This window comes from Molothrus ater, chromosome 4 (genome assembly GCF_012460135.2).
Source record: "Molothrus ater isolate BHLD 08-10-18 breed brown headed cowbird chromosome 4, BPBGC_Mater_1.1, whole genome shotgun sequence".
Taxonomy (NCBI): Eukaryota; Metazoa; Chordata; class Aves; order Passeriformes; family Icteridae; genus Molothrus; species Molothrus ater.
The window spans coordinates 52283652-52297975 of record NC_050481.2 but is presented as its reverse complement, the minus strand read 5'-3'; the positions used below and the strand labels follow the sequence as shown (position 1 = coordinate 52297975).

General features: G+C 35.2%; 1 protein-coding gene across 4 annotated transcripts in view; it reads left to right on the top strand.

Moving 5' to 3' along the window:
- PCDH7 (protocadherin 7) overlaps positions 1-13646 on the top strand; it is a 266137-nt gene extending 252491 nt beyond the window's left edge. For 3 of the 4 annotated variants that reach the window (XM_036381654.2, XM_036381653.2, XM_036381651.2), the window contains exon 3: positions 9328-13646. In XM_036381654.2, coding sequence (XP_036237547.1) covers positions 9328-9707 — 380 coding nt within the window. In that variant the 3' untranslated portion in view covers positions 9708-13646. The remainder of the gene's footprint in view (positions 1-9327) is intronic. The other variant, XM_036381656.2, reaches the window with a different exon arrangement.
- Positions 13647-14324: the final 678 nt, after the last annotated feature.

Genomic DNA, 14324 nt, shown 5'->3' with positions numbered 1-14324 from the left:
ATTTCTTGAAGATATTTGTGAGATATCCATGAGGCCAAATGACACCAGACATCTTTTGGGCCCATGTTTTTATTTTCTAAATGAAGGCAATGCTGCATTCATTAGCATCCCTTATAAATTATTATTTTGAATATCTCAAAAAATAAGTTAGCTGTTGAATGAGGTAGGCATGAATTAAAGGGAGATAAGGGGAAGTCATGCTGTTTTTGTCTTCTGTGGCAAGAGCACTTGTTTTCCTACCTACTGTCCATTCCTGATGTGAAAATACATTATTGAATCCTTATCAACATGAAATAAAATAAAAGAGAGGAACATCTGAGGTGAGCTAATAATGGCTGCTAGCTACCTGATTCCCTTAAAACTCCTGCAGATCCATCACTTTGGCAGGAGTATCAAGGAAGTTATGGTGACTTTTGAGCCTTGATTCAGATTTTCTTAAGCCATCTCTAGGAGAGCTGACATTCTAATTGCTCCATAAATTGTTTCAGCTCAGAGTTTGTTAAGCACTGACACATTTTACTGAAAAAAATAAAGGCATGTAATTTGACACAGTGACAGATTAATACTTTAGCATTAGATTGGCAGAACAATTAGACGGCTTAAATGTTTCCTACATCTTAATGTCTGTGCTACTTCAGGAAGCCACAGTAAGTCCTGCTTTTCTGAAGGATATGTTGCCATTTCAGTGATAGAAGTAAATCAGGCTATCAAAGGATTTAACAGGATTACAAGAAGTCTTGCAGCAAATACATTTAAATCTAGAAAATTAAAATCTGGGGAATTTAGGTTCAGCATGGTGCATTTAGTATGGTACTCACCACTGGTATCCCATAAGCTGATACTTAGTTCTCATTATATATATGCAATTGGTTTTGTGAAAGCAAATGAAATAATACAGTCTGAACTACTGGGTAAATACAATTTAAACAAGAGAAAACTGTGTTTCTACTGGCCTTTCCTATTTTATAATGTAATCAAACTAATATTTGTCTAGGATTAATCTCATTGAATTTGATTTCACTTAACTGTAATGTTGCAACATTTATGTTATAGTCCTCCACTGACAACTATCAGATCAATAAGATTTTGGCCCATAAGAGTACAAGTATGTGGGTTTTTTTAAGTGTAAAAAAAACCCTCAAAACCGATAGATCTGTTTTTAACATAAATTGTCTTTAAGTTAGTTGTAAAATACTGGTGATTCCTTAAAGAACATAGATGTAATATTATTGAACTGGTATAATCATTAATTTAAGCAAGAATTTTTTTTTTTATCAAGCTGTTCCATGATACAGGAAACAATTAAAGAATATTATATTTTAACATTATGGAGGTAACTATGATAGAAATAACTATGACTATGTGGAAACTCAGCCAGAAATATTATTGCTTAGGAAATATTTCTTTATTACTTGGGTTATATTTCTTGGTTACATGTCTGAGTCATTTTAAGTAGCTATACAGACGAGTGTAGTATGTTTAATAAGCATAAAAAAAATAAAATAAAACTTTATATGTTCATTATCTTATTTGACTGCTCCTCCGTACTACACAGACAGGTAATATTCAAGGGAAGCAAAACAAAAATATCATACAAGATGCTAACACTTGTGAAATTTTGGTTCTTAGACCAGTTTCATGTTTAATGGACTTCAGAGGTGTGATATGCTTTGCACTACTACAGACAGAAGCAATATTCATTCTTTAACTTTGTGAAGAAACTAATTGTAAAATAGGATGGATGTGTATTTTCTCAGGAAACAAGATTTTATAAATGCTAAATTATCGTGTTGGAACTTGGGAGTGGGTGGTTTGCTTTTATCATTACAGGCTTTATGTTTCTGTATTCCTTTGATTAACACCTAAATTAAGTGGTCCAACTATTTCTCGGTTTTGCTTGTATTTTTATTACCATAAAATTTTAAGGATGATTCTAAAATGGATTTTTGGTTAAACTGAGGCCCACTGTCTGAGGTTGATTTATTACTGAATAAGTCAAGAGTCTCAACCCAGAAGCAGTTAGGAATTGGATTGAGGCCAAAGTACATGAGAGGTTGGCAATCACATCAACAGAACTGTAGAGATGAAGGGACACTTTAGAGGTCATTTAGTGCATCCTTTCTCTCCCAAGGTAAGATTAGCTACATTTATGTTATCTTGAGAAAAATTTTCTAGATATTTGTAAAACTCATCTCAGATTCTGTAACCTTCCATTACTACTTCATTCATCCTCAAAGATTTTTCTAATTTCTAACCTGATTTGTCATTGTTGCAATCAATACATTAAGTCTGGTCTTTTTCACTATGGGCCTGCAAAATAGATTATTTCCACTCTTGTTTTTTTTTCTGTTCTTGCCTTTTAGGTACATTATCAGTGCTCTTTTCTACCATAACTCCTTTCTCTTCTCACTAATTCACTTTCATTCATCTAGCTTGAACTTTTTTCAAATATAAAGAATCATTTAACTGTTTCTATTTTCCTATTACATTGGTTTTTTGGTCTGTTTTATTTTTTATTGGTTTTAATTGTAATGGATCATTTAGCAGCGCATATTTCCTTTAACATGCCACTCTGGTCTCTCTTGAAACTGCTTAGTTGGGACTGGACTCATCACAGCACTGAGTCTTGCTAGCTTTAGGGATTGTTTAAGAGGAACTATTATTTTCAACGATTTTACAAGTATTGAAAATTCTCACTTTCATTCTATATTCTTCATTCTTTATTTCTATGTTTCTCTCCTTTGCATTGAAAAAATAAATCAGATTTATAGAACTCATGATTTTATGTCATTGTCATACCTCGTCTCACAATATTAATCATTCAATCAATATACATAAAACCTTTCTATACGCTCAAGTATTTTCTTAAGCACTGAAAGGAATTTTAGAATTAGGCATGATATATGTGAAATTATTCTAGTCCAAAAGCAATTAATATATTCATTACTTCAGTGCAGTTGGCACATCTCAGGCAGTGGATTTGTGTTTGACTTTATTCAGTAAGACTGTTTCAGAGATGGCATGCACTATCTCTGCAGTACACGATAATGCCACATTCAGAATGACAGCAGTCCAAGCCTTGGGGCACCAAACGCTTCTTGAGATATGTTCAACTGCTGTTTAACTGTATTTAGCCTAAGGTACAGAGAAAGAAATTGCTGATGCTTTCTAACATGTTTAAGTATTTTTATAGTGTCTTGGCATGTCAGAATATGCCACAGCACAAACTGGGGTGCAGTTCCTGAATTACAGCAACTAGGAGGCAAGAATTTCAACAAAAGTACTGTTGTAGCTGTATATCCCTGTAGACTAGCTTTGTTTTCCCCCCTTCAACAGTGATTTTCTGCTATATGTACTCTCTCAGCTGTTTTCTGCATTATTGTTCCCTGATCATGTCGTCAATACTTGTTAGGCTTTAAGAGATCTATTGTGTCCCTGATCACACAGCTCATAAAAGAGTCATGGCTTTTAATATAAAAGCCATATAAACATACTCCACTTTAATCATATAATGGTGTTTCACCTGCATTTTGGATGCTTTTCTGAATGTAACACATTTGTGTACAGAATGCAGAAAAAATGGGGCTCATCCAAAACACAGTCTCTTTCTTTACTATTCTTTTTTTTTCTTTTCTCACAGTAGCTGGAACTACTCCACATGCAATTTTTATAGGTCCTCAATAAATGGAACCATGCTAGGATATTACGGGCCTGTCAATGTGGAAAGCAAAATCTGCATGGAGTCATTGATTTGTCATAGATACTATTTAGAACTCCTCTGCCAATGACTCCTCAGATCCTGTTGTCCATGCTGCATGGTTTACAGAAGTACTGTTGCACTGCTCTAATACTATATGGCTAGTGTGGTTTTGCACTCCTCCAAGAAAAGGTCTACAGCTAGGAATGCTTTCTGCAGATGTTCAAATTATTGTGTCTGGATACAATGTCACTATTGATTTGGAAGGTTTTCCATCTCCAGGGACAAGTGGAACAAAACTTTTGCCAGCTTAAGTACATCTTAAGTCTGTTGTTAATATCAGCTTTGAGTGTGGTTTACAAAAATAAAAAAGTGCAAAGTTCTTTATATTTTTCACCAGTGTCTGTGCTAGAACAATGTCATGACTAGCTGTGGGCTATAAAATATATTGTACAAGAATGGTTGTTAAAAATGTGTAGAGTGGAGCCAGAGTGAGCATTCTTGACTATATTTCTGCAATGTGTGTGTAAAATAAAAGCACATAACTTGTAAGATGAAGAGTCATGGAATGGATAGGGTTGGAACGGACCTTAAAAATCATCTAGTTCCAATCCCCAGGTGTACTTGTTGACTACTGAGTTCATAATATTTTTTATGTCCTTGATGAAATATATTAACCTCTTTTGATTAGGAATAGTGGAAAACTGCTTGGTTGGAATATTTGAGTTAGTTTCTTTGGTTTTAAACTGGACTTAGAACATCATCTTTCCCCAGTCCAGCCTACTGTGGTAGCTGCCTTCCCTTTCTGATAAGAAGCAACCCTACTAGCCCTAAGGGAACAGTCAGCTACAATCAGCAGAAACATTAGCACACATACAAATAAGATCTCCAATCACTTACATTCTTTTGTACAAAGTTTTATGGAAAGCATAAAGCATATTTCTGTCTCAGAAATTAGCTGCAAATGTTTAAGGATTTACTGGATGAATAGTTACTAAAGTTTTAAAAAATACCTAACTTTTATCAGATAAAATTTAAAACTTTGCGGTGGAAGCTTCTATCAGATACAATGACAAAGTAGATTTTAAGGCCCTTTAAATTAATGTTTTCCAATTTTTTCCCAAGCTGAAGTCTGACAAGTGAAATCTGTTTTAAAAGTATTAAAATTTGAATTCTCCATTTACATGTATGCCTACATTTTTTTTCTAAATATCTGCATTTTAGGAAGTGGGTTTACAATGGTTGAGCCAAGTTATGATCTGATGAGAAGATATGCTTGAGAATAACTAATATACCTTCTGATGACATCTTCTGATGAACTTTTTTGTGCAGATAAAAAGTTGAATCTGACTAGTCTATACAAACTCTTAGAACCTAATCCCAAATCTACAGATTTCAGTATAACAAGAAATATCACATATCGTTCTCTACTAATTAATGTTGTGATAACTTTTTTTGGTTAATAAGGGGCATTTTGAGCACAAATTAACTTGGTTTCCAGATATGTAACTGCAGCAGGAATCTGTTGTGCTGCTTCTTGATGATTTGCCAATTCTGCTGACAAATTGTTTGCTGTGTCATATTCCATTAGACTTGTCAGTTCTCAGTGGGGTCACTACTGGAGTATTTAACTTTTAAACAGAGAAGCACTTAGGAAAAGCATTTAGCTTAGAGATAGATGTGTTTCAATGCAAATTATACTAGAAGACATGAGTAAATTTATTTTTATTTTCAAATTTAGAGCTTGTTCAAAACTCCATGGGCTAGGTAATTTAAAATGCTGACCATAGAGTCCCTACTCTGCAAAACAAGGTTGATCTGTTTCAGTGAGTTAGCAAAAATGCAGTTACTGTGTAGCTAAAGTGACATGGCAGTTTATCCAAATTAGAAGTTAAATCACTGTTATCAAGTGCATAGAAAGCACCCCATCTTCCCTTAACCCACTAGTTTAGGTATGTCAATCTTTTAAACAGATGAGAGATTAAAATGCAACAGGTTTCAAACCATGTTAGATTAAATCTGTACTCAAATGCTGCACTGATTCACGCTCTGAGAAAAGATGCAAGAAAGCAGTAGAGTAGAATTCTGTAAGTGTCAAATCTTAATTGAAGGTGTTTTAGAGAAAAATATATGGCCCTGGATTTGACAACCTGAGGGACAGGAGGCTGCTGCTGCTGTTCCATACCCCCAAGTCCAAGCAAAGATGAAGATATATTCCCAGCAGGCACACACACAGAGCGCACACATACACCATATATACACCCAGTTGTCCACACAGAGCACAGACACTCAGAGCCCTCCCATGAACACAAACAGCAGAGGCCTCATTCTGTCCTCTTCTCTGGCTGGACAGGATGACAGACCACTACAAGTGATAGTGGACACACCCATATCTATACATGCACTCATAATAGAGAGCCCATTCCCAGGAAAGAGTTAGAAAGGAACTTGATAAGAGGACAGGACAAATGGTGTTCATCCAGCATGGAACATAACCAGACAAGCAAACTATTTAGTTGTGACTGGCCCTTTTATCCCCTTTTATCTCCATTTCCCCTCTATCACCTAAACTCCTCACTTGTCTTCCTGATGGTTTCTCCCCTAAATCTCATCTAAGTCCTTTGCTGTCCCAAATTCCTTTTCCCTTATATCTTATAATTTGCTCAAGATACCTAGACAGCAATCCCCAGCATTACACAGAATGCTGGGAAAAATCTTCCTCCTGAATCCTTGTTTTGAGTTCCTACTTGCTACTATACACCCCTGTGCTCCTCTGGGCCTGTACAGATGGACCTTTGAGGCTCTGATTGCCCTATGGTGGGCCTGGGTAGGTCTGTTGGGGTCTTATTTGGGCTAGAATTGTTCTTCCAGTGTCTCTCTGAACTCTTTTGTGGGTGTGAAGATAAAGTTCATCATATAACACAACAGGTTATGTGACTTGGAGGGTTTTGCTTCATAAAAAAACAATTTAAGGCTGAATTGCACATTAAGTCCTTGTGTTTCACAATAACGAGTTCCAGTATTTGTCCAGAAGTGAATAGGAGAAGCACCACAATGCAAAATGGTGCATTTTCAAGAGCATGATTAAAAGACCACCAGCAAGGGAAGGATTTTTATGAACCCATGTATTGCTGACTCAAAATTTTTTTTCAGCTAGAAAGACTCCATCAGATATAATGAGGTGCTAATTGTTTCAATCTGGAAAAAAAACCCCAAACTCAAATGACGACAAAAGAAAATCTTTTCAATAAACATACATTCTTATGTTTTAAATAAAGGTCAGACAAACTGCCTTGATCAGTGGTTGCTAATATTATGTAAGAGTAACAATTAAAATACTTGAAGCAAGCATAATGTTTAATGGCCAGATTTTTTTTGGAAATAAGGTGCTGGTTCAAATAATTTATAGAGGTTTAAGGGAATTGGCCCTGTTGTAAAAATATGAAAAATTCTGCTTAAAAATCAAAGCATATCAGGGCAGCGGAGCAGTTAATTATGCTTCTTATCATTAGGGAGAGTCAGAATAATGCTGATTTAGCTGACAAACAGAGGATTTTCCCATCCCCATCCCCATATTCTGTGTATGTTTGCAGAACAGAGCCATCTGAAAACCAATAGGCTGATAAGTTTTCATAGCATTGCATTCTTCATTGGGGAAAAAAAAAAAGTGAGAATTGTGTCTAAGGGAAAAAGCCTTAAAAATAAATTGGGGAAAAAATTTAAACAGAAAAAATCACTCAGTTCCCTCCTCCTGGCCTTACACATCTTAGTTACAGGGTTACTCAGTTATCTAGAAACCAGGGCTATTTCCTCATTAAAGTCAGTGATATTTCATTGAAATATGAAATTTTATACAGTAGTCAGAATGCATTCAGTAAATTCTATTAAATATTGACATTTGTCAGTAGCAAATAGTGTGCACACTCTTTGCAATACTGCAACAAATTATTTATTAAATTAATGCTTAAATGTCTGAAAAAAAAATCAGGACAGGATGAAGATAAATCTGACCTTCAAGAACTTTTGCAATTCTCTCAGGATTAAATCCACAGATGTTGAAATGAAATATGCTTTCTCTGCAAGCACCTGTTTTAAATATTTTAAATTAAAGTGGTTTATTCTGGAAGAGTGAAAGATTTTTGGTTGTTGGGTTTTGGGGTTTTTTTGGTTTTTTGGTTGTTTTTATCTTCAGCAGTGGTTTATTTTATCAATTTATAAAAAAATCACAGCTGAAATTGCCATCATTTGACAAGGTACTCTATTAGTTAAATTCAAAGAAAAATACGCAAAACAAAGGTAACAGAATGAAGGCTGAGCAGGCCTTTGAAGGAGTTTTGATTAACACATGGAGTTTTGTATAACACATGTTACTACAGGCAAAAATTACTGTTCACAAGAATTTTGCTGTTGTAGTGGGAAGGTAGAATGATGCCACAGCCCATTTGAAGTACCTGCTTATGTTTCCATGTTCCTTGCTCCCTCCAAAATAATTGATTTTTTTTTTACAAAACAAACCTAAATATTTAATCAAATAAGTCATATTATATGAAAGCCATATCAAACACACTTGAAAAATTTATTTTTTGATTTATGTTCTTTGTCAATTTTGTTTGAATATAATATTGTTCCTTTGTAGGCAGCTTCAGTTATTCCTTTAGACCATAAAGTACTCTATAACTGAATAAAAGCAAGGTTTAAGAATATTATCCATTCCTTAATAGTTGAGGTAGTTTTTAAATTCAGTTGTATGCAAGTATTAAAATAAAAATATTAAATATCCCTGCTTTGAAAACAGGTAGGAGTCAATACTTCAGGCCTCGGAACTTTGCTGGTTTTCAGTAAAAGCTCTTACAAGTACAGAAAACTTAGACATAGTGAACAGAAACAGGACACCTTCTAACACAGCCAGTCACATATAAAATGTTTCTCTTTAGGCAGCACTCAGATTCATCCCATGCCCTACCATGCACATGTACACACAGAATGGCTTTATTTGTTCTATTGATAAAGTTTATAACTCATAGCAGAGGTTTTGTATGCTTCTGCAATTACTGATTATACAAGTTATCTAACATATTGTGGACTAAAAACTCAAGTGCCCAATCCTCTGAAATACAAGCAGAGGGTTACATTATATGAAAATTCAGTCCCTTTGTCAATAACAGATCTGCTCATTTGCAGGGCATTAAGTATGTTTGTAAGTATTTGCAGGGTACAGGGTCTCAGGATCCTTCCACATAAATTCAGAGCATTCCTATAAAAAAATTCAAGGAAAGGTATTTTTAATAATTTCTAGAAAATTGGCAGTATGGAATTAAGTGTTTCTTTGACTCTTTCAGACATCAAAATTAATTCAGTACCTAATGCCAAATGTTTCTGGAATTGATTTTCAGGCACAGGAAGAAGATTAATAGATTTTGTATTTTTTCAATTATTAAGATTGAGAATAACTGTACAGATCTGCTTGCTGCCTCTGGGTACATGCAATGTGAAAAAATTATTACTGAGGAACTTACTGCCACATTCCTACCAAGATCTTTAAAAATACCTTTTGTGAATGCAAGGATTCTCAGTTTCAGTCAAAGTCACTGTAATATAAATTTGTAAAGACAACTCTCTTTTATTTTCAGATTCACGGCCTCTACCAGATGTAGCCCTAACAGGGAAGTGCACCCGAGAATGTGATGAATATGGCCACTCAGACTCCTGCTGGATGCCAGTCCGCACTTCTCCGGAGAGAAAGCAGAAGAGCCAGCCAAAACTCTCCACTTTCATGCCTGTTGATGAACGGGGCAGTCAGGAAAAGCTGGCCAATGGAGAAGCCTCCCTCATGGGTGACCGCAACAGAAACCTCCTTAACAAAAAGTTGACCTCATCTTATGAGACCTTCAGCGCAGCTAGTTTCAGCAAAAATGAAGAAGGCAACCCAGAGGATATCCCCCTTACACAGACAGGGGAATACAAGCCATCTCCTGTCAATACTCTAACTAGAAGAGAAGTTTACCTGTAGGCTAAAAAGCAGCAACAAAGTTCTTTCATAATATAAGAAAGAAATGGGGCAAAAGTCTTAAAATCACGACAATTTTAAGAAAAAATGTGAAACAATAAAGAGGGGGCCACCAAAGAGACAAAAGATCTGCCTGCCACTTCTGCCTCCATAGCAGGCATGTAATTATACTGTCTGCCTGACTATACTGTACAATGTAGAAAACATTGCTGTTACTTGCATGTCTAATTCCCCCTCGCTGATTTTTATTTTCCTAGATCTATGGCTGCAAATTCCTCCCATAGTAGCAAGCTTGATTAAAAAGAACACGACATACTGTTGTTTCCCCTCTGCAGAAGCATGAATTAAGCCACTCATTTTGTTTGTTTGTCATCTGGCTTGTTGAGGATAACAGGTCAGGGAAAATGTATTCCAAACATACCATCTGAATATTGCTGATCCCCATCAGGGACAATCCTACAGAAACCATAAAGATATAGGATAAATATAAAGGAATAATCATAAATAGGCACTTTGTGAAGACCACAGCTTTAATATTCTCACCTCTCATCTGAGGCTGGAAGCAACAGAAATACATTCAGCCTGAGACTGCAGTCAAAAACATGGCATACTTTCCCGTGATTCATGGACTCTGGTTCTGTTTATTCCATTGAACAAACCTGTCTTGCTATGTCTCTTTCTCTCTTTCTCTCGTTCTCTGTAATGATTATTTCAATGTAAACACAATTACTAACACTTATACCATAGGATAGCAATGATAAACTGTTGAAATCATTATTTTGGGCAAGACTAACAGCTGGGAAGATTGTAATAACAAAAAGGCCAAAGATCACACAATGGATCAGGGGAACTGCTAAGTATTGGGGCTTGACTTAGAAAATAAATGTATTCACAAAAAAACACATGTACTCATAACACAGCGTCAGTTACATTCTATGCAGCAACACAGTTCACAAGCCCAGATGACAATTTTTTTTCCAGTGTGGTTCAGTTGAATGCCCAAATGATCTGATGCTTTTTTTGTAATGACATGATACATTGCAGCACATGCTGCATATTATATGCTGCATATGCTAGTTCCAGGGAATTTTTAAGATCAAAATTAAAAAATATTAGTAGAAGAGAAGGCCGTGTTAGTGGGAATGCTTGATGGGAGGGAAAAAGGTGGACAATAGGATAATGCAGTAACAAGAGAACATTTCAACTCGGATACAAAAGCTTCTTTTCAGACTGCAAGGCATGGTTGCTAAGTGTGGTCATCAGTGTTGCAGCTTATCAACTGCTTCAATTATGTCAAAGATGATGATAATGAAAGCTTTCTTGAAACCAAGTGCATTAAAACCAAGAAAAGTGCAATACTAAATGATATCAAGACTCAGAACATTTAGCATTAGTAAAAAATGGTCTGATAAACAGTGGTATGATACCTAGGAGGTCGAGTTAAAAGGAGTCCAAGCTACGATATGCAAGAGCTGTAACAATTATCATGGTGAGTGCTTCTTGAAAGGAAGAGGAAATGAAACAGGGTTTTGTGCAATAAAAGCAACAAAACATGCAGAACATCAACCAATTGCTTTGTAGTTGATGCTGTATTAATAATCACAGACTGAGCTCAGACATTCAGACAAAAGTGACAATCAAACAACACAGCAAGGACAGCTCAAGGATGGAGAAAGCATTCAGATCCCTGGCTGTTGAACTGGCACGAAGGCATGGCTAGATGGCTCTCTAGTAACTGTAGTCATAATGTAGCTTTGGGTAGTTTCTTGCTTTGCAGAATTGCATAGAAATAACCTTAAACAGCCTAAGGTAGAAGTTGGTAAATCAAAACAACTCATCACATTTATCTTTTGAATTCACTTCTCCATGTAGTGGGTTGTGCCATTACTGGCCTTTTCATTCTCCTCTCTAAAGTTTACTTTCTTCAAGTAACATTAGTTTGTGTATAGCAGTTATGATGAATGGGCACATTTTAGAAAGAAAATATTAAAATCAAAGATTATTAACGATTGAACATTTTTATGTTTAATTATTTAAGTAATACGGGGAGATGCAAGCTAGTACTTTGTTATGAGACTGCGTATAGCAGTTACTGCTTTGTATAATCTGTAAGTACCTGTTTAAAAATGCTTCTAAAAATGCTTATGTAATGTAAACACATTTTTCTTGCACGTTTCAACAGAATACACAATTGCATAACACAAATGTTCAACAGAACTTCCTTTAATAAGATTTTATTTGATATTACACACAAGAAAATAAATTAGGTAGCTGGGTTCCATATATTCTTAGACACTTTTTCTACAAGGCTAATAATACAGGTCATAAGAGGCCTTCCGATTAAATGGATCAGCAGTCATTCACCAATTTTTGCACCACATAAGACAGTCATGAAATAATTTTCTTGTGTGCATCTCCTTAGATCTAAAATGTGTGAAGGAATTTTTTAAAAATTCTATCTACTGTAAGTATTCACAGTAATTCTTGTGGAACTAGCCACTATTAATATGCTGATTACTCTTCTGACCTGGCATGACATACAAATATATTTTGTGTTTGTATTTTTCCTCTTTATTTGAAATAGGTTAAATCTGGTGCCACTCCATAAATAGAGTGCTTTTGTATAAAAAATAAACAAATAAAGCTATAAAAATAATTAGGGTGAATGCAAAATATGCAACTGTGCCTTTTATACCTATTATTATGGTAAAGTGGTAGTTGGGTTTGGACACTGAGGGGTAAGGGGCTATTCCCAACTTTTTTGAACCTGTATATTTACCTGTGTTTATTTTCTGAGAAATTATAAATAATATATTTAAAAACAAGCCTTTTGCCAAACTCAGTTAATGGACCAGTCTTAAGCATTATTAACACAAGGCTGTGGTTTAAGTAGGTCTTGAGGATTTTTTTAACTACTATTTGTGGGGGCTTTGGGGTTGTTTTAATTTGTTTTTAATTTTGCTGCCTGGAAAAGTATGATCAGTCTATATGATAGTTATTTAGCAAGGTGTCACCAGTTCATGTTGCCAGGAAAACTGACATTTTTTTAATAGCTTTTAGCCTTTATCACATTTTATTTGTACAGTATAGAAATCATCTTTTTCTTTCCTTCCATGGGAAACTCAGATGAGCTTTGCATGTATTTTACATTAGGGCACCTTTATAGATTGATGCGTTAATATATAACTTTATATGTATTAGAAAGTTCAATAGCTTTGGTCTAAAATCTAAGGCTTAATCCAGATCTCAGACCCACTATGTTTATTGAATATGGTTTCTGACTGGCCTGCTGCCTGAGTTTCAGGAAAAAAGTTAAACATTATTTTTATGTGGGGGAAAAACTTAAATGGGATTGAAATGATTGGCTGAAAGGCTACCCTAGAAGTTGTCAAGCAGAAAAATCATGAATCTGGATAAAGATCTTGCCATAAATCCAGCCATCACCAAACACCAGTAAGGAAGTTAAAAATTTAAATATTTTTCTTTCTGTTTCACTGGTGATAAATATACAGAGTTTCCTTAAGAAAAGAAGCAGATGAAAAAGCAGTAGAAAGCCCACCAGTTAAGTTGTATTACTATCTGAAGAGCATAAGCACTAGGAAGAAGACAACATTCACCAGCTACCTGGGGTATGCTTTCAGACAACTTTTCCTAAATTTTAAAGCACTTGCATTCAGTGTGGTACGATCTGTTTGTAATAATAATCATTGACTATTGTTCTGCAACTTGGATGTTGATAGTGAAGCAGAGAACAATTTATCATTGTTTATTATGAGTCACTATGCACGCAACTATGCTAAACATGGCAAAATGTATTAAACGCTAGTCCACCTCTATTTATGAAATATTTACATAATTTAATTTGCTTTTGTACAGTTTTATGTAAATAAATTGCTTGTCATTTTTGTCTCTGCAAATTAAAATATAACATGTTCAACTGGTTGCCCATTTGCCAGTTTACTTTCTTGGACAGTCTATTCCAATTTTACTAGATTAAATCACATGCTAGTTTCAATATTTAATGGTATTTTGAATAACAAAGATGACACTGCCCTTAGTAACTGGCCACAGATTCAGCTGCAGAGATAGCTGAGGTTTTACCTGTCTTCTGAGTGAAATTCGATAGAGGCGAGGCTACTGTCACCCTGGACAGCACACAGCTATTTTCACAGCAAAGAGTACTTGTAACTTGAACAGTTGTTTCTGATTACTGATCAAAAGGGCTTATTTTAAAAATGTGTTCAAAACCTTCCTATTAAGTGGAATAACAAGCCTTTAGTAAAAGTCCATGTATTTCCATTATAGACTGGCAATTCTCTTATTATCAACAAGGCTGCTATCTTTACCAAGAAGTTTAGAACTATTAACACATCCTAAAATGTCAGTAGAGCATCTATATTGAGAAAAAAAACACAATTAATGCAGAAATTCAGGGAAAAAAAGAGAAACAAGAGCCTCCAGTTCTCTCTGGCTGTGAATCAAATTATCCATCTCAGCATAACTGTAAATCAAGAACGAATCCTCCTCAAGAACGAACATCTAAGAAGAAAAAGTTTATTCCTTAGCTGTCTGGATCACACATAGCTTTTTTTGTCCTTGTTTGCTTGTTTGTTTTGAAAG